At 36.7% G+C, this 18,209-nt stretch overlaps 4 protein-coding genes across 4 annotated transcripts; all 4 read right to left on the bottom strand.

Annotated features, from left to right (window-relative positions):
* Positions 1-1,038: 1,038 nt before the first annotated feature.
* On the bottom strand, positions 1,039-1,488 carry LOC115973082 (protein PELPK1-like). Its single transcript, XM_031093324.1, has one exon. The coding sequence runs from the start codon at positions 1,486-1,488 to the stop codon at positions 1,039-1,041; it is 450 nt and encodes a 149-aa protein (XP_030949184.1).
* Positions 1,489-8,040: 6,552 nt separating this feature from the next.
* Positions 8,041-9,231, bottom strand: LOC115973081. Its single transcript, XM_031093322.1, has 2 exons — positions 9,077-9,231; positions 8,041-8,995 (listed from the first exon to the last, which is right to left on the bottom strand). Exons 1-2 carry the CDS (start codon positions 9,229-9,231, stop codon positions 8,041-8,043), a joined length of 1,110 nt encoding a protein of 369 aa, XP_030949182.1.
* A 279-nt stretch (positions 9,232-9,510) lies between these two features.
* LOC115973080 lies at positions 9,511-10,350 on the bottom strand. The gene has a single exon (XM_031093321.1). It carries the CDS (start codon positions 10,348-10,350, stop codon positions 9,511-9,513), a length of 840 nt encoding a protein of 279 aa, XP_030949181.1.
* Positions 10,351-17,512: 7,162 nt separating this feature from the next.
* Positions 17,513-17,935, bottom strand: LOC115973079 (protein PELPK1-like). Its single transcript, XM_031093320.1, has one exon. It carries the CDS (start codon positions 17,933-17,935, stop codon positions 17,513-17,515), a length of 423 nt encoding a protein of 140 aa, XP_030949180.1.
* Between the last annotated feature and the right edge of the window lie 274 nt (positions 17,936-18,209).

The raw sequence follows: 18,209 nt of genomic DNA, 5'->3' as shown, positions 1-18,209 counted from the left end.
TACAGTTGTAGCCAGATAGAAAATATTGCAGTTTAGTAATCAAAAACCAAAATCCTTTCAACTTAAAATTTTATGTTTCAATTATCTCACTTTGAATTGGACAAATAAAAGACTTTTTTTTATGTTTACTACAGGTGCACAATTGAAACTAGAGAGCACTTGTTCCTTGAATTTTCTTTTACATCAAGAATTTAAAATACATTCGGACAGAGCTTTGGGCCTTGGGCGAGAACTAATGTGGTATATTTTTCATGTTGTTTTCATGAGGATCAGAATCAGTATTAACATTATCTTCTCTGTAACTGTAATCATCTTCATATAGATGGACCAGCCTATATGGTAGCATTGTTTGGGACGGAAGTTTTTGCACTTCTATTATTAAATTTTCAAAGGAATAAGGTAGTATATTCTTCTCTTCCCTTAAAAAAAAATATATATTATATTTTCTTTTAGTAATGGAAGTAAAGCATGTTAGTAGTGGATATAAGCTAGAGGCTCATCATTATAATAAATTAACCCAGCTGTCTTCTCAGTTTAAGTAGGTTTTTTTTTTTTTTTTAATTTATAAATAATGCTGATGTGTAAAAATGTGAGAGCTCTAAAAAGAGTCAACTATTGGTTAGAGGCTTCGGTTTTATAATATATAGATAAAAAAATCATATAGTATATATGGATAAACAACCCAATATTTATTAAAAAAAGAAAGAAAAAAAGACAAACAACCCGATAATAATCCAAGTCATACTGAAATGAGGAAAACATAACTCTACAACGAGATATACAAATAAATGCTATTACAATTATTAAAAAAAAAAATACCAATAATAATCCAAAGTCATACTGAAATGAGTAAATAATAACCCTACAATGACAATACAAAGAAATACTATTACAAACCCACTTCAGCCTATAAGCAAAAAATATATAGAGACAAGGCAGGCTCCAAGCCCAACACACTCGAGAAAAGCTTCAAGAAGCCCAGCAAACTAGGAGAAAGTGAATGGCCCAATAGGCTGCCGTGCTTCAAGGACAACTAGATCAGTTTGATGGGGGTGGGGAGAAGAAAGGAATAGATGGAATTGTGGTTGGAATGGTAGGGATTGATGGGATTGTTGTAGGGATGGTGGGCAATGGAGTGGCTGGCAGAGGAGGAAGAGTCACCTTAGGAACTGTTGGCAAAGTCGGATTAGGTAAGGAGGGGATTTGGGTGCTTGGCAATGGTGGCAATGTGGTCCTTGGCAGAGTTGGTTGAGTTGGCAAAGTTGGCAATGGAGTGCTAGGCAGTGGTGGCGATGTAGCTTGAGGCAGTGTTGGCACTGAGGGCAATGGAGGCAATGTTGGCAGAGATGGAACTGTAGGCAGCGTCAACGCTGGGGGTGGAGCTGCAGGCGTTTGCAATAGTTGACGAGCTGCGAAGCTCATATTTATGCTTGACAAAGACAGTGTTACAATTAAAGCCAACATGAAAACATGCTTGCAACTAGCCATTGTTTGATAGGATTAGAGAGACCTAGCTAGACTTTTCTGAATATATAAGGGGAACTTCTATTTCTGTTGTGAGTTGAAAGCATGAAATTCTAATTGGCATTTATAGAGTGGAATGTTGAAGGGTTCCAAGTGTTTGATGAGATGTAGTTGGGGATGCATATGTGAGAACCTCGGGTTAGTTTACCTTCTCAACAAGACTTGAAGCCTGTTCAAATTCCAACCTACCAAGATAGCTTAACTAAAACAATCTGCTGTGGAAACCAATTTTTTGAGTGTCAATGACTCTTTAGCATTCCACACGCCAGCATAAGGCAATGATATAGCGAAGAATTTGGTACATTTTCAAATCTAAGGAAAGTATAAATTAGTATTACTTCTTAATTGTATTAGAGTTCTTGAAAGTCTTGCAAAATACAAAAAGTAGTTTATTTTACATATTTTGACCAAAAAAAAAAAAAAAAAACCCACATCAGAGAGTGTAAAATTGTGCATAAATGCACAAGTGCTACAGTAACCGTGCATATATACACAGTTACTGTAGCTCTTCCATACATTATTTTAGTATTATTTCTCTCCCTTCACATTCTCTTTTCTACTTTCTCTCTCTCTTCAACTTATAAAAATATTATTTATATAAAATATAGTGTATAATAGATGAATTGATGTGGGTATTTTATAAAAATAATGGTATAAAATAGAAAAAGTAGGTTTTTTGTGTAAAATAAACGGAATCTTTTTAGAAGAGTTGATGAGGTTGCTTTAGTCTCTAGTTTCATAACAATACTTCATGCCAAAACTTTATGAATTCCGGTTTTGATGCCTTTGTTAAATTTGCAGCGGAATTATTAATTATAATATAATCAAATTATTTCAAATATGTGGTGCACAGTATAATTATATTTTACTGTAGTTATATAATTATATTTTACCATATTTCAGAATGCACCAAATCATAAAGTAAGAAAATGTAAAAGCAATACATGATTTGGAGAAAAGAAAAACCGATGAAGCAACTGTTAAAAGGGAAAAATCATCACCTTAAGGACAGACAATCTCATAGAAAATCCACTACAAAAGAAACAGTTAGATATAGCAAGACATACACAAAACCATTGCACGTTAGATCCTCTATGCAAACCCTACAAGAGAAGAGATCCACTTGCCTTCCTAACGCAATAGTGATCAACTTATAATGAGAATGGACTATCTGATGGATTTCAGACTTACAAGCTTATGCCTTTCTTAGTATCATTTTTCAAAACTAAAGTGACATGAAAGCCAATCTAAACTGCTTAGGCTTCCATCTTAACTGATTTATCTCTTCAGAATTGAACCAAAATCCCAAACGACCACATTCTATCTCACAGTACCTTTACCGAATTCCTCTTATGAATTCAAATCAATCTGTCTCCACCCTGAAACCCATATTGACATCAGGCACATTGAGAAATTCAACTGTAGAAGATAAATCAACGATAATAAAAATACTCGTTATCAACCGTGGAGGAGAGACCGAGTTGAATTATTGAATAATTATACAATACAAAAATGACACACACCCCCACAATTATGAGATCCACCCCAATGTGAGAGGAGTGTTGTATCTTTATGATATATTATAGTAGTAGAAAGTCTAACTGCATATTGTTAGAACTTAGAATAACTATAACTCTACAATGACAACCTATTTATAGACCCCCTCTATGATTATGATTGTAGTATAAACTAGTCAATAATCTATGCACTACACAAAAATGTTTAACAAACTTATCTTCTTCTTCTTTTTCCTTTCTTATTTTTTGTATAAATATGAAAATTTGATAATTATGGTAATTATTAATAGGTACTAATAATGATTGTGGCATTTATTAGTCTAAATATATATATATATATATATATATATATATTACAAGATAGATTTTCTGACCCTTGTCCCCCACATCCCACAAGCACTTATACTTGTGGAGTGACCATCGCACCAAGGATTCTGACATTTATTAGTCTAAATATGAAATTTCATAATTATGGCAATTATTAGTGCTTATTTTGTATGATTGTATTTTTATATAGAACTATCTATTCCAAAATTTATAGAAAATATCACTTGACAAGATTCTAAATTACTAATTGAGGGGTTTAAATATAGAATATAATTTAAAATCAATTAAAATTATTTTTTAGAATTGACCTATAAAATTGTGAGAGCTCAAAAATTTATGTTAAAATATTATTAGGTCAATCAAAAGTCAAAAATCTTCAATTTTATATAGACTTGTCGTAGACGTGTGCGATGTGCAAAAGAATTAACAATTTTTTTTTTTGTGTCCGTTTGGCACGGCTTAATTTTGCCAGCTTATTTTGCTATTTAGCTTATTTTTGCTACTATTTATGGGTCCCACTGTATTTTTTTGTACTATTCATGGGTTCCACTATACTATTTCAGCCAACTTTTACCTTTATTTACAGTATTCTCAGTAAAAAGTTTTTAGTTTCAGCAAAATAAGCAGATTCCAAATAGACCAAGTATAAAAAAAGGTAAATGAAACTTATAAGTGTTAGTATCAAAACTATTCTTAAATGATGTGATTATTTTCTAACAAAGTATAGTTAATACAATATATGAGATTTTCAAAATTAAGCTATATGTATTTGTTATTTGAAAGTATTTTAAATTTAGTAAGTTTTTTTTTTCTTCAAGGAAACACAATTCATTTTACATTCAATTATTATATAAGGTGAGATATTTTGTAAATAATGTAATTTCTAGGTAGAATTTGTTTCTAATTATTCTTACAAATGATTCATCCTCTATCCGTATTGAATAACTAAAGAGTAAGTAAATATAAGTAAATCCAACACTTATATTAGAAAAAAAAAATTATGAAGAACCTACTAATATTAGACTGAGAATGTGAAATAATTGCTAATGAAGTAATTAACTAATTATAGCTCATTTTTTTACACAAACCTCTCCTCTCAAATCATCATCAAATTGGAATGAAATTGACTGAACTAAATGGAATGGACTTTTCTTTTTTTGACAAAAGTGATAGAGGACGGAATGGACTAAAGTAGATTGAATTGGACAGAAATAGACCAAAGTGGACCATAATGACCAAATAGACCGAAGTAGACCAAACTTGACCAAATTGGATGGAATGGACATAAATGTAAGGCAAAAATACAAAACTCACTCTCTAAGTTTCACCACTTTTCATTTTAGTCCTTTAAGTTTGTATTTTATCATTTCAGTACTCTCTAAGTTTCAATTTTGACATTCCATCTTGTCCAAAACAACGTAGTTTTGTCCTTAATTTAATATTTATTTCTTTTTTTTTTTTTAAAAAAAAAAACCTAGAAATTTTTTTTTTTTTTTTGTCAAAAGGAACTTATATTAAGAACTAATTGGAAAAACCAGAGGCAGGACAAAGCCTGTTACAGAAAACACCCAAGGAGTCAGCCTCAATCAGAGGAATCAGCTCTTGAGGAGGAAAAGAATGCACAGAAAAAAACAAAGATTGAGCCAGACCAAACTTAGCTAAATGATCTGCACATTTGTTAGCTTCCCGGAAAATATGCTCAACACGGACCTGAGGGAATTGATCAATTAAAAGCTTGCAGTCATCCAGCAGGGGAGAAATCACAATATTGTAGTATGCAGACTTATTAAGAACTTCTACCAGCGACTTTGCATCAAGTTCAATCACAACAACACCAATGTTCAGATGACGGCAAAGTTGGAGACCATCCCGGAGAGCCCAAATTTCAGCCACAAAGCTGTCAGCTCTACCAATCTTCCTAGAAAAACCCATCACCCAATTGCCACAATCATCCCTTATCAAACCACCACCAGCTGCATTACCTGCCGAGCCATTTGCTGCACCGTCTGTATTGAGTTTAAACCATCCCAAATCTGGTTTTTCCCATCTGACTTGCTTAACCACCATATGAATGTTACGATTTGATTTTGCACCACAAAGCAAGAACTCAGTTGCTAATTTAGTTACCACCATGTCAATATTCGGGTTGGGCCTTTTGTTGGAAAAACAAGCATTGTTTCTCTGCTTCCATATCATCCATATTGCATAAGGGAAGAGAATGTTCCAAGGAAGACCGGCTGCATTCTGGGAGGACTTGAGGCTGGAATTAGAAATCAACCAATCTTTAATGCCTTGGGAGAAGAAGGAAGGACACAGACAGCTGGTTCCAAGTTTAAACCAAATCGGTTTGACCATGTTACAATCCCGGAGGGCATGAGTTAAAGTTTCAGCTTCAGAATGGCACATCAGGCAGGAAGTATCAATAAGGATTCCTCTTTTTGCTATAACCTCCTTGACTGCAATATTATTGTGCATGCATCTCCAAATGAACATCTGAATTCTAGGCAGCGTTTGGAGTTTTAAAATCCAAGATCCAGCAAAAGATTCTGCTTCCATAAGATTTGAGGCAATAAGATAAGCACTCCGCATATCAAAACTCCCTTTTGGAGAAAATTTCCATGCCAACTTATCATTATTCCTTGCTATAAGAGGAATCGGGGTTGCTTGGATTTCCTCTCTAATCCCTAAAGGGAGGTTGAAAGGGATCTTCGACCAATCCCATCTTCCCATAGATATCACATCTTTAAGCTTGAGGGTGGCCGAGTCTAGAGGGAAGGGACCCTGAATGAGGGCTCTAATGGAACCAAGATTAGACCAACAATCAGCCCAAAAATTTGAGGTTGCTCTCGTGCCCTGGGATCCACTTTAACCCTTTTTTGAAAGTATCCTCACCTATCTTCATACCTTTCCAAGTAGGGGAGCTTGGGAGATTAGCTTCATTCCTCGAGTTGATTCTCTGCCTCGTACAATATTTATATTTAAGAACCTTGACCCAAGGAGCATCATTCTCAGTGTGAAATCTCCAGTTAAGCTTGGCAAGGAGAGCTGTATTCCTGCCTTTAGCCGATTGCAATCCCAGACCTCCCAACTTCTTTGGCTTAGTGACAGCATCCCAATTGACCCAATGCATTTTCCTAGTATGATCAGAGGATCCCCATAAAAAGTTCCTATTGACCCTATCAATGCCCTTGAGGATTTTATTTGGGAGCGAAGCCTGCTGCATGACATAATTTGGAATGGTAGAGGAAGCAGCTTGGATAAGCACCAACCGGCCAACCATGGAGAGTAAATTAGCTTTCCAACCCGCTAACTTTTTCTTTACTCTATCTAGCACAAAATCAAAATCATGCTTCTGAACCCCTGCATGTTTCAACGGAAAGCCCAAATACTAGCCAAGAGTGTTAGTAGAGTTAAAGCCAAGCATATTAGAAAAAAGGTCTCTTTGATCAGGATCTACATTAGGCGAAAAGAAAACACGGGATTTTGCTTCGCTAACCTTTTGGCCTGATCTAGAACAAAACTCCTGAAGAGCTTCATTAATAGCAATACAATTTTCCATATCAGCCTCGACAAATAAAACTAGGTCATCTGCAAAGAAAAGATGCGAAAAAGAAGGCCCACTCCTTGAAGTTTTAACTGGAATCCAAGCCTTGGTAGCACACTTATCTTCAATTAGGTGACCCAAATATTCCATACAGAGAATGAATAGATAGGGCGATAGCGGGTCCCCTTGTCTAATGCCTCTAGACGGCCGGAAGGATTCTAAGCAGCCCCCATTGAAGAGGAGAGAAGTTGAAACCGAAGAGACACAACTCATGATAATATCTGTAAGCTTGCTAGGAAAGTTGAACTTAACAAGCATTTCCCTGATAAAACTCCACTCAATTCTGTCATAGGCCTTCTCTAAATCAATCTTGATAGCCATGTACCCTTTCCTTCCTTTTGCACGACCAATGGTGTGAATTAATTCTTGCACAATGATAACATTATCCGTGCCTCTCCTACCCGAAATGAAAGCTGTTTGGAAGGGAGAGACAATGTTCTCCAAATGAGGTCTGAGCCGATTAACAATGACTTTGGAAATGATCTTGTAAACAGAGTTACAAAGACTAATAGGCCTATAATTCCCAATAGACTCCGGCCCTTGGATTTTTGGGATGAGAACAATAAGAGTTTTGTTGAGATAATCCGGCACTTTTCTATCAAGAAAAACCCTCATAACTTCCTTCTTCACCGAGTCACCCACTGTGAGCCAAAAACGCTGATAAAAACCAGCATGTAACCCATCCGGACCTGGAGATTTGTAAGGTTTCATAGACTAGAGAGCTTCCTTAATTTCCTCTAAGGTAACCATCACATCTAAAGAACAACTAACTTCATCGGGCAATTGCACTTGCCATTGAACATCATGACTTGGAACCCTCTCTACCTCCACAAAGGAAGTGGTATATAAGGAGACAAAACCCTTCCTAAAATGCTCCCTCAATTCTCCCCCATCAGTAATCCACTGCCCTCTCTCATCCTTAACCAAGGCTATATGGTTTCTTTTCCTCCTAGCAAGAGCGGAAATATGATAGAAGGAGGTGTTGCGGTCCCCTTGAATCATCCAGTTAATCCTAGATTTCAACATCCAAAGGTCTCTCTCTTGGTCAAGGATAGACTCAAGCTCTAACTACAAATGATTCTCCAAATTGATTAGGAAGGAACTAGGAACATTAGATAGAGCTTTCTGGACCCCATAAATTCTAGCCAAGACTCTTCTTTTCCTGTGATGAATATTGCCAAAGTGAGACCTATTCGACACAGTAGCCTCTTTAGAGAAAGTATCTATGGCATCCATAAGGCTTCTATCACTACTCCACGCCTTTGTAACAATATTGGGAAAGGACAGATCAGACAACCAGAATTCCTGGAATCTAAAAGGCTTGTTAGGAGCTTGGGTACAAATAGGGATGGCTTCCATAAGCACAGGGCAATGATCCGAATGACAGCGGGGGAGATGGGTAACTTTCGCATCCGGATACAGCACACACCAATCCGGATTCATAAAATATCTATCTATCCTCTCCAGAATCAGATTATTAACATCTCTCTTATTGGTCCAGGTGTACCTAGGACCAGCAAAACCCATATCAACCATATTACACCCATCAAGACAGTCTTTGAAAGCTAGGGAATGGTTAACACTGACTCCCCTGCCTCCAAATTTATCTTCATCTACCAGAGGTTCATTAAAGTCTCCAGCCATGACCCAAGGTTTATTGTGAAGCTCAGCAACCTTAATGAGGTTATTCCATAAGACACATCTATCTTCATTTCTAGGGCTAGCATAAATGGCAGAGAAAATCCAAGAATAGTTGGATGCATGCACCTTTACTTCGACATGAATTTCCTGCTCTGTCTTAGCTAGTTCCTCCACCACCACTTTATCATCATTCCACAGCAACCATAGACCTCCTGAAAGACCGATAGTTTCCGTATGGATAGCTCCATTATAAGGCAACCTCTCCGTAATCTCCTTTGCTCTGCTTCCTCCCAATTTTGTCTCCATAATAACAAATATGGCAGGATCATGTTTCTGAGTAAGCTCATGAATGTAATTTTGAAAAGTGGGCTTTTGAGCCCCTCTACAATTCCAAATTAAAAAATTCATAGGGGAAAAATAACAGAGGAAATAGCACAAATTAGATAGGGGAAGGTGTGCCAACCTCAACCTCCAATTCCATACCAGCAACCCCCACTCCATTTCTGTCTGACCCTTCACTAACATCGGGACAAGAGCGAGAAGCAACACCCTCATCTCCTTTGCTTTGAGTGATAGACGTCCCTGCCTTGACTGGATCGACAGAATGGTCCCTGCCATGTTCGCCGTGAAGCTCACTCCCGACTAATGAAGGCGCTGTGAACTCAAAGGAAGACTCGGTGACTCCATCTTTCTCGCGGCTGGTAGACGAGGCGTGATCGGAAGAGAGTGAGTTGATGTTTGCAGCGAAGCTTTCAGATAGAGGAGTAACGGCGTCGTTGGGTTTGGCTTTTAAGGAAGTGCCTCTGGCGATAATTTTCTTCCCTTTAACTGAAGACACCAGCTTCTTAAAAGGCTGGGCTGCTGGGCTTAAGTTGGAGACACTTGTTTGGCCTGACTTTAAGGATATGGGCTTAACAAGCCCCAATTATCTCCATTTAGGCCCGAATAAGAAGCACCCACAGGCCCATTCTCTTTCGCAACCCACTTCTCAATCCCCCTACTGGGAATAACTCCTCCTTTACGTGACTCCCTCTGCCTATCTGTTCTTCCATTGGACGGCATGCTCGACACATGCGGATCTTTTTTGTTGCTCTTACTCCCGTACCTTTTCCTGGCCACTACCATCCAAGGGCCGTACTGACTCTCGCGTTCCACTTCCTCCATTCCATTTGTCGTGTTGCATTCCATATTTGGCCGTTGGTCCTCATGCTTATCGCATGAGTTGCCAACTACTCCATTCCGATCGTCCTCTGCCGGAATTCCCACATTGTTCCCACGCCAAATCGTGTATGGGCAAGTCTCCACCATATGGCCAACTCTTCCACAACTAAAACAAAGCTTGTGGATGCCCTCATACATTACCGGTTGCTCGAAACGCCCAATAAGGATCGTGTCTACCAACGATTGGCTAACATCAATCTGGATACACAACCTCACGTATTTCCCCCGAGCTTCCATTGCAGTATGGGCATCTATTCTTAACACTCTACCCAAGGACTCACCAATTTGTTTGAGTGCATCGATCTCGTAAAGTTCAATAGGAAGCTCATGAAGCCTGACCCAAACAGCAATGGAGGACACGCTCGCCGCTGACGGTTTGAAGAAAGGCTCCCATGGCCTTAAGGAAAGGAAGAAGTCGCCAATAAACCATGGCCCCTTCTCCAAAACTGCATCCAAATCCTCCTTGGCGTAGAATCGAACTAGGAAAAACCCGTGCGTAAGGTCCACACAATCCATTCTCCCCGTCGGTCACCAGAGTTGCACAAGTTTGCTTTGCATGTAGCCTAACCCGACTGTCCTACCCACCATCTTCACAATGACGGTCTTAGACCAGGATTTCCTAATGCGATTCTTGGTTTCTTTTGTAAGCTTGACTGCTACCATTCCTTTCCGGAGCGCCCCAAGTGTTTCAGGATCATCGTCGTCGAAATAAACATCTTCATCCATTTGGTCGGTCAGGTCGAAAGCTTTGGCGAAAGCCCCTGGAATAGTACCTACCAATTTGTCTCTGAAGGAAGCGTCCTTGGCAAACGGTTGCCTTGACCATTCGGAGGGAGGAGGTTCTCTAGACCGTTCATTGAACCCATCCTTAAACCCTTCATGGTGTCCACCCTTGACCTTTTTGTTACTGCGCGCTAGTTCAGCCTCCACCTCTCTAGAGAGCATTCTTGGCTTCATCCGTACACTCTATTTTTTTAATGCCAATAAACCCAGAAATTATAATAGCAGACTACTCGTCCTTCCATTCTGAATAACACGATCAAATGGAAACCCCACCCACCCCAAGCCTAACCCATCGATAGCTGAGACTAAAGAAGGATAAGGAAAGATCTGGGTTATTTCTCATATATACAGTACTAAAGCATCTCTGGTAAGAATTGATGATGGACTGCAAATGTCAATCATAAACCAAAATCCTCCTCTACCAATGTACTTCAAATTCTTAAAATAACATATATATCAATGTCGTCACGAATGATAGTTTTGCGAACCTTTATGGGTTATGACGCTTTTCACCACATCAATTATATCTGTAGTACGTATGAGCTGGAAATGGATTGACGATTTTACCCAGAATTGACGATTTTCTTCCCAACGCTCAAGTAGTGGTCCTCAATCATAGTTGTACATGTTTTATATAAGGGGGTTGTGATATGGATTCCTTTTCCTTTTTCTTTTTCCATTAATGAAAGCCTCGTTTTTGGAGTGTGTATAGTAGTTTAGCAATTTTGAGTTTTCAAAGTAGTACTAAAACCATGAACATTGGTTTCGGAATTTTAATCTCAGCTATAGATGGGTTAGGCAAGGGGTGGGTGGGGTTCTATTCGATCGTGTTCTTCAGATGGGGAGGGACGAGTAGTTTGCTATTATAATTTCTGGGTTTTTTATTATTATTTAATTAACTTTTTTTCAATTAAGGAATAAATAATAAAATAAATATTAAATTAAGGCCAAAACTATGTCGTTTTGGGTAAGTTAATGGTAGGAATGGATGAAATCTTAACGGATGACTGAATTGAAGAAAATTGAAACTTAAAAAACTGAAATGATAAAATGCAAACTTAGAGGACTAGAATAAAATGTGGTGAAACTTAAAGGGTGAATTTTGCATTTTAGCCTAAATGTAAATATAGATTATAGGTAATATATGAGTATTGGACAAGTAAAGACAATGGACTTGACCTTACACAAGACTATGTACAAAGAAGGTTTATTTATAAGAATATTAAAATTTAAAAGTGGAACACAAGTAATACTAATATATACCAGTGTATTTTTAAGTACAATGAATTAGTGTCTATACAGGCCATATCTTAACGTGCTCTGACGCAAATTTATGATCTGTTTGCCATGATGGTTACTTTAGGCTATGATTTAGAATGTTTATTTAGGCTATATCTGTTTATTGCTTTGCACATGTTACCTTTGATGTGTTCGCTATTTAAATTTATTAGGCTCCAAACTGTTCTATATTCTATTTGCAATAAAATTTGTAGTGATCGATTATGAAAAACTGAGTTGTTTGGGATCCAATGGCTTTTGATATTAGAGATTAGTTCTCATACTTGGTAACTTAGAGTTTAATTTAGTTGCTTTTCTTGCATTTCGTCCTTCAAACATAAAAAGTCATCTTAATTGAGGCAATATCAAACCACAACCCTTTAAACAAAAAGTCAAATAATCCATCCCAATTCATAAGCAATCAATCAGAAGCGTGGTAAAAGGCATCAATTGACCTTCACAACTCTTCCTCTCCATCATTCATCAAGCTAGGGAATTCTATTTCTATGCATGCAACAACGTTGAGTCTACCACAAAAGTTATGAAGTGGATTTTCTGGGACAGTCGGGATGGATTATCCTTTGCGTCAGCGTGAGAGTTGGGAAATTATAATCTTTTTTTTTGAGAAAAGGAAATTATAATCTAATTCCGAAACTGACTCTATTAGGTATAAATCAAACTTTCTTACTATTGCTACTATTTCTCATTCATCTTTTAATGCATTAACTTATGATTGGATGATTGTACTTGCTAGGCCTTGGCAAGTTTCAATCTAACACTACGGTGAAGTAAATAAATGTGCGGACACTTTAATTGTTGAATCTTTTTATTTATTATTGTACTTGCCCCCTTTTTGTGTATTTATGAAAAATCCAAAATATATCTACTCCTAAACTTGAGTAATATGTTCATCTTGGAGGTTTTATTTATTAAATTTTATTCTTATTAGAAAGAAAAAGAGGGGAAAAAAATCAGAATAAATAAGAAATCATATTTTAAGCACAAAGATGATAATAACAATCCAAATGACACTGAAATGAGTAAAGAATAACTCTACATTGACAAATACAAACAAGTACTAATTTCAGAAAAAAGAGAAAATACAAACAAGTACTATCATAAATCAACTTGTTCCTATTAACAAATATATAGAAGCAAGGTAAGCTCCAACACACTCGAGAAAAGCTTCAAGATGCCATGTAAACATGGAACCGTACTAAAATGGGAGAGGGAGAAAGTGAATGCCTGAATGGTTTCAGTGCCACAGCTAGCATTTCAAGGACTACTAGTTCAGTTTGATGGGGGTGGGGAGAAGAAAGGAATAGTCGGAATTGTGGTTGGAATGGTAGGGATTGATGGGATTGTTGTAGGGGTGGTGGGCAATGGAATGGCTGGCAGAGGAGGAAGAGTCACCTTAGGAACTGTTGGCAAAGTTGGATTTGGTGAGGGGATTTGGGTGCTTGGCAAGGGTGGCAACGTGGACTTTGGCAGAGTTGGTTGAGTTGGCAGTGACGGCAAAGGTGGCAGTGTGGTAGTTGGCAGTGTCGGCAGAGTTGGCAATGGCATGCTAGGCAGCGGTGGCAATGTGGCTTGAGGCAGTGTTGGCACAGAGGGCAATGGAGGCAATGTGACCGTAGGCAGAGATGGAATTGTAGGAAGCGTCAATGCTGGGGGTGGAGCTGCTGGCGTGTCCAATAGTTGACGAGCCGCCAAGCTCATACTAACGCTTGACAGAGACAATGTTACAATTAAGGCCAACATGAAAACATGCTTGGAGCTAGCCATTGTTTGATAGGATCAGAGAGACCTACTTTTTTCTGAATATATATGGAGAACTTCTATTTCTGTTTTGAGTTTTAAGTGTTTGAGAAAGGAAATATGAATTGGTATTTATAGAGTGGAATGTGAAGGGAATGTTCCAAGTGTTTGATGAGATGTAGTTGGGAATGCATGGGAGAAGTTCGGGTTAGTTTACCATCTCAACTGGACTTAAATTCCAACCTACCTACCCTATCAGGTTATAGCTTAACAAAATAATCTGTTTCGGAAACCAATTTTGAGAATATATATATGACTCATCAGCATTGGACACACCAGCATAATGCAAAGATATAAATAAATAAATGAAATCAACAATGTCGGCAGGGGATGGACTATCAAGCAATCAACTAATTTTGAGAATGGACTTTGATGGATTTCAGACTTACGAGCTTATGCCTCTTGCTTAGTATCATTTTTCAAAACTAAAGTGACATGAAAGCCAATCTAAACTGCCTAGGTTTCCATCTTAACTGATTTTCTTAAGAATTGAACCAAAATCCCAAACGACCACATCCTATCTCACAGTGCCTTTACCGAATTCCTCTTATGAAATTTACCCCACAATTATGGTATCCACCTCAATGTGAGAGAATTGTAGTATCTTTATTGAGTTTTTTTTTTTTTTTTTTTTTTTTTTTTTTTTTGATAAGAAAAAGAAATCTCAATAAAGATAGGAAAAAAAATCTCTATTAAATCTCTTTTTTGAGATTTTATAGAAGTAGAAAGTCTAATTGCAGATTGTTAGAACTTAGAATAACTATAACTCTACAATGACAACCTATTTATAGGCACCCTCTTTGATTATAATTGTAGTATAAACTAGTCGATAATCCGTGTAATGCAATATTTAACAAAATATCTTTTTCTTTCTTTCTTTTTTTGTATAAATATTAAAATTTGATCATTATGGTTATTATTAATAGGTATTTATAATGATTGTGGCATTTATTAGTTTAAATATGAAATTTGATCATTATTTTAATTATTAGTGCATATTTATTATGATTGTGTTTGTATATAAATTTTAAAATTTATAGAAAATATCACTTGACAAGATTCTAATAGAGGGGATTAAATATAGAATAGAATTTAAAATCAATTAGAAAAATACATTTTAGAATAATGACCTATAAAATCGTGAGACCTCAAAAATTTATGTCAAAATATTATTAGGTGAATCAAAAGTCAAACATTTTCAATTTTATATAGATTAATCGTAGACCAATGCAATGTGCAGAAAAAATTTGACTATATTTTTTTGTTAAGTGAAAAATAAAAATAGTAGATAAGACTCTTTTTTAGAGAGTTTCAACCTATGATGTCCATTTCTAATGATAACTCTTTATTATCAAACTAAGATATTAATCGGTTTTTTATGTAAATAGGAATTGAACTTCAGATCTCTTATTCAACCATCTGAACTCCACTTATAATATACTATGTTGATATAACTCAATAGAAGCGTGACAACAATAAATGATGAACTTCAACTTTTATATATATATATATATACATATAGAGGTAATATGAGTATTTGGACAAGTAAAGACAATGGACTTGACCTTACACAAACTATGTACAAAGAAGGTTTATTTATAAGAATATTATTAGTGGAGTGCGTTTATAAGTACAATGAACTTGTGTCTATACAGACCAATAACTTAACATGTTCTAACACAAATTTATGATCTGTTTGCCACGATGGTTACTTTAGGCTATCATCTGTTTATTGCTTTGCACATATTACCTTTGATGTGTTCGCTATTTAGATTTATTAGGCTCCAAACTTTTCTATATTATATTTGCAATAAAATTTGTTGTGATTATGAATAACTGAGTTTTTTGGGATCCAATGGCTTTTGATCTTTCTTAGAGTTTAGTTCTCATACTTGGTAACTTAGAGTTTAATTTAGTTGCTTTTCTTGCATTTCGTCCTTCAAACATAAAAAGTCATTTTAATTGAGGCAATATCAAACCACAACCCTTTAAACACAATTTCAAATAATCCTCTCAGCAAAAAAAAAAAAAAAGGGTCTAATAATCCATCCCAATTCATAAGTAATCAATTAGAAGCTTGGTAAAAGGCATCAATTGACCTTCTCAACTCTTCCTCTCCATTATTCATCAAGCTACAGCATTATATTTCCTGGTCCCTTCTCTTGAAGGTACTTTTAAGCATACTGTAGTTCCAAGGTAATTCATGTTGAGAAGATAAAAACCTTGAAAAGCTTCTTTGAGTAATTAATATAACATATAAAGACGCACTTTAACCCAAAATGCCTAAATCCAATGGGTATATACTCAATTATATTATATTAACCACTAATTTTTCTCATCATTATTTAATGTGGAATATCACTTACCTGTATACATCCAACAATCTCCCCCTCATGTGTGAGTCTCTGCCTCTTTGTGGGTTTCAAGACCTCTTTGTGGGCCATGCATGAACAAGTTCTACTCACTCCCCCTTGCCTAATAGGCTTTTCCATTCACTAGTGCATCACCCATGGGCCTCTACGTGTCAACTCTGCATGTTTTTTTATCCTCCATGAGAACCTCACACTTCACCGTTGTCTAGCACCATTGGCAATAATACTCCTTTGTTGGGCTTTTTCCAAGATCGTTTGTGTGAGTTTTATGAACTTGCTTGGTGCAATATATTGTCCCTGCTCCAACTACCAAAGGAGCCCACTTTGCTCCATTTGTGAAAGGGTTTCAAGTCCACACACCTCGTTCCTGCTCCAACTGCAAAAGGAACCTCGATAACCTTGCTACAGTTGCCCCACACCACCATGAGCTCTGATACCACTTGTTGGAAAGATAAAAATCTTGGAGAGCTTCCTTGAGTAATTAATATAACATATAAAAACACACTTTAACCCAAAATGCCTAAACCCAATAGGTATATATTCAATTATATTATATTAACCACTCATTCTTTTTACCATTATTTAATGTAGGACTTCTCTTACATATGTACACTCAACAATTTAGGCTCCTCTAAATTAAGATGGTAGTATAATTTGAGATCATTTTGAAAATTAGAATATAGGCTTCTCTTGTAATTCAAACGTCTAATTTATTCGTAGAATTATGGGCCATTCGAGATGGATTATCCTTTGCGTGGGAGTTGGGAAATCATAATCTCATTCCTGAAACTGACTATTTAAGTACATATCAAACTTTCTTACTACCTCCAGTATTTCTCTTTCATCTTTTAATGCATTAATTTATGCTTGGATGAGTATTCTTGCTAGGCGTTAGCAAGTTTCAATCCAACACATCTACCATAAATTAAAATAAACGCTCTAAACCTCTAACTGTTGAATTCTTTTGTTTATTATTGTACTTTCATCCTTCTTTGTATATATTTATGGAAAATTCAAAAAATATATACTCCTAAACTTATGTAATATGTTTATCTTGGAGGTTTAATTTAATAAATCTTATTCTTATTAAAAAGAAAAAGGGGGGAAAATCAGAAAAAATAAGAAATCATATTGTAATGACAAACATGATCACAACAACAATCCAAATGACACTGAAATGCGTAAAGAATAACTTTACAATGATAAATACAAACAAGTACTAATTTCACATAAAAAGAGAAAATACAAACAAGTACTATCATAAATCCAATCGTTCCTATTAACACATATATAGAAGCAAGGTAGGCTCCAACACACTCGAGAAAGCTTCAAGAAGCCATGCAAACATGGAACCATGCGAAAATGGGATAAGGAGAAAGTGAATGCTTGAATGGTCCCGGGACTGCCGTGCGTTAAGGACAACTAGTTCAGTTTGATGGGGGTGGGGAGAAGAAAGGAATAGTTGGAATTGTGGTTGGAATGGTAGGGATTGATGGGATTGTTGGAGGGATGGTGGGCAATGGAGTGGCAGGCAAAGGAGGAAGAGTTGTTGGCAAAGATGGATTTGGTAAGGAGGGGATTTGGGTGCTTGGCAATGGTGGCAATGTGGTCTTTGGCAGTGACGGCAATGGTGGCAGTGTGGTAGTCGGCAGAGTTGGCAATGGCGTGCTAGGTAGTGGTGGCAATGTGGCCTGAGGCAGTGTTGGCACTGAGGGCAGAGGAGGCAATGTTGGCAGAGATGGAGCTGCAGGCGTTTGCAATAGTTGACGAGCTGCCAAGCTCATATTAATGCTTGACAAAGACATTGTTACAATTAAAGCCAACATGAAAACAAGCTTGCAACTAGCCATTGTTTGATAGGATTAGAGAGGCCTAGCTAGTCTTTTCTGAATATATATGGGGAACTTCTATTTTTGTTATGAGTTGAAAGCATGAAATTCTAATAGGTATTTATAGAGCGAAATGTTGAAGGTTTCTTAGTGTTTGATGAGATGTAGTTGGGGATGCATATGTGAGGAGCTCGGGTTAGTTCAGCTTCTCAACAAGACTTGAAGACTCTTCAAATTCCAACCTACCCAACCTATCAAGGGATAGCTTAACAAAAACAACCTGTTGCGGAAACCA

Source organism: Quercus lobata, unplaced genomic scaffold (assembly GCF_001633185.2).
Source record: "Quercus lobata isolate SW786 unplaced genomic scaffold, ValleyOak3.0 Primary Assembly Scq3eQI_1865, whole genome shotgun sequence".
NCBI classification, from domain to species: Eukaryota; Viridiplantae; Streptophyta; class Magnoliopsida; order Fagales; family Fagaceae; genus Quercus; species Quercus lobata.
This window is presented reverse-complemented; position numbering and strand designations above follow the sequence as displayed.

Bases quoted from the DNA above. Each gene is read 5' to 3' on its own strand.
- LOC115973082 (XM_031093324.1), bottom strand. From the start codon at position 1,488: ATGGCTAGTTGCAAGCATGTTTTCATGTTGGCTTTAATTGTAACACTG.
- LOC115973081 (XM_031093322.1), bottom strand. From the start codon at position 9,231: ATGGCAGGGACCATTCTGTCGATCCAGTCAAGGCAGGGACGTCTATCA. The intron at 8,996-9,076 runs GTTGGCACACCT...TTGGAATTGTAG, and splicing joins GTATGGAATTGGAGGTTGAG to AGGGGCTCAAAAGCCCACTT.
- LOC115973080 (XM_031093321.1), bottom strand. From the start codon at position 10,350: ATGGATTGTGTGGACCTTACGCACGGGTTTTTCCTAGTTCGATTCTAC.
- LOC115973079 (XM_031093320.1), bottom strand. From the start codon at position 17,935: ATGGCTAGTTGCAAGCTTGTTTTCATGTTGGCTTTAATTGTAACAATG.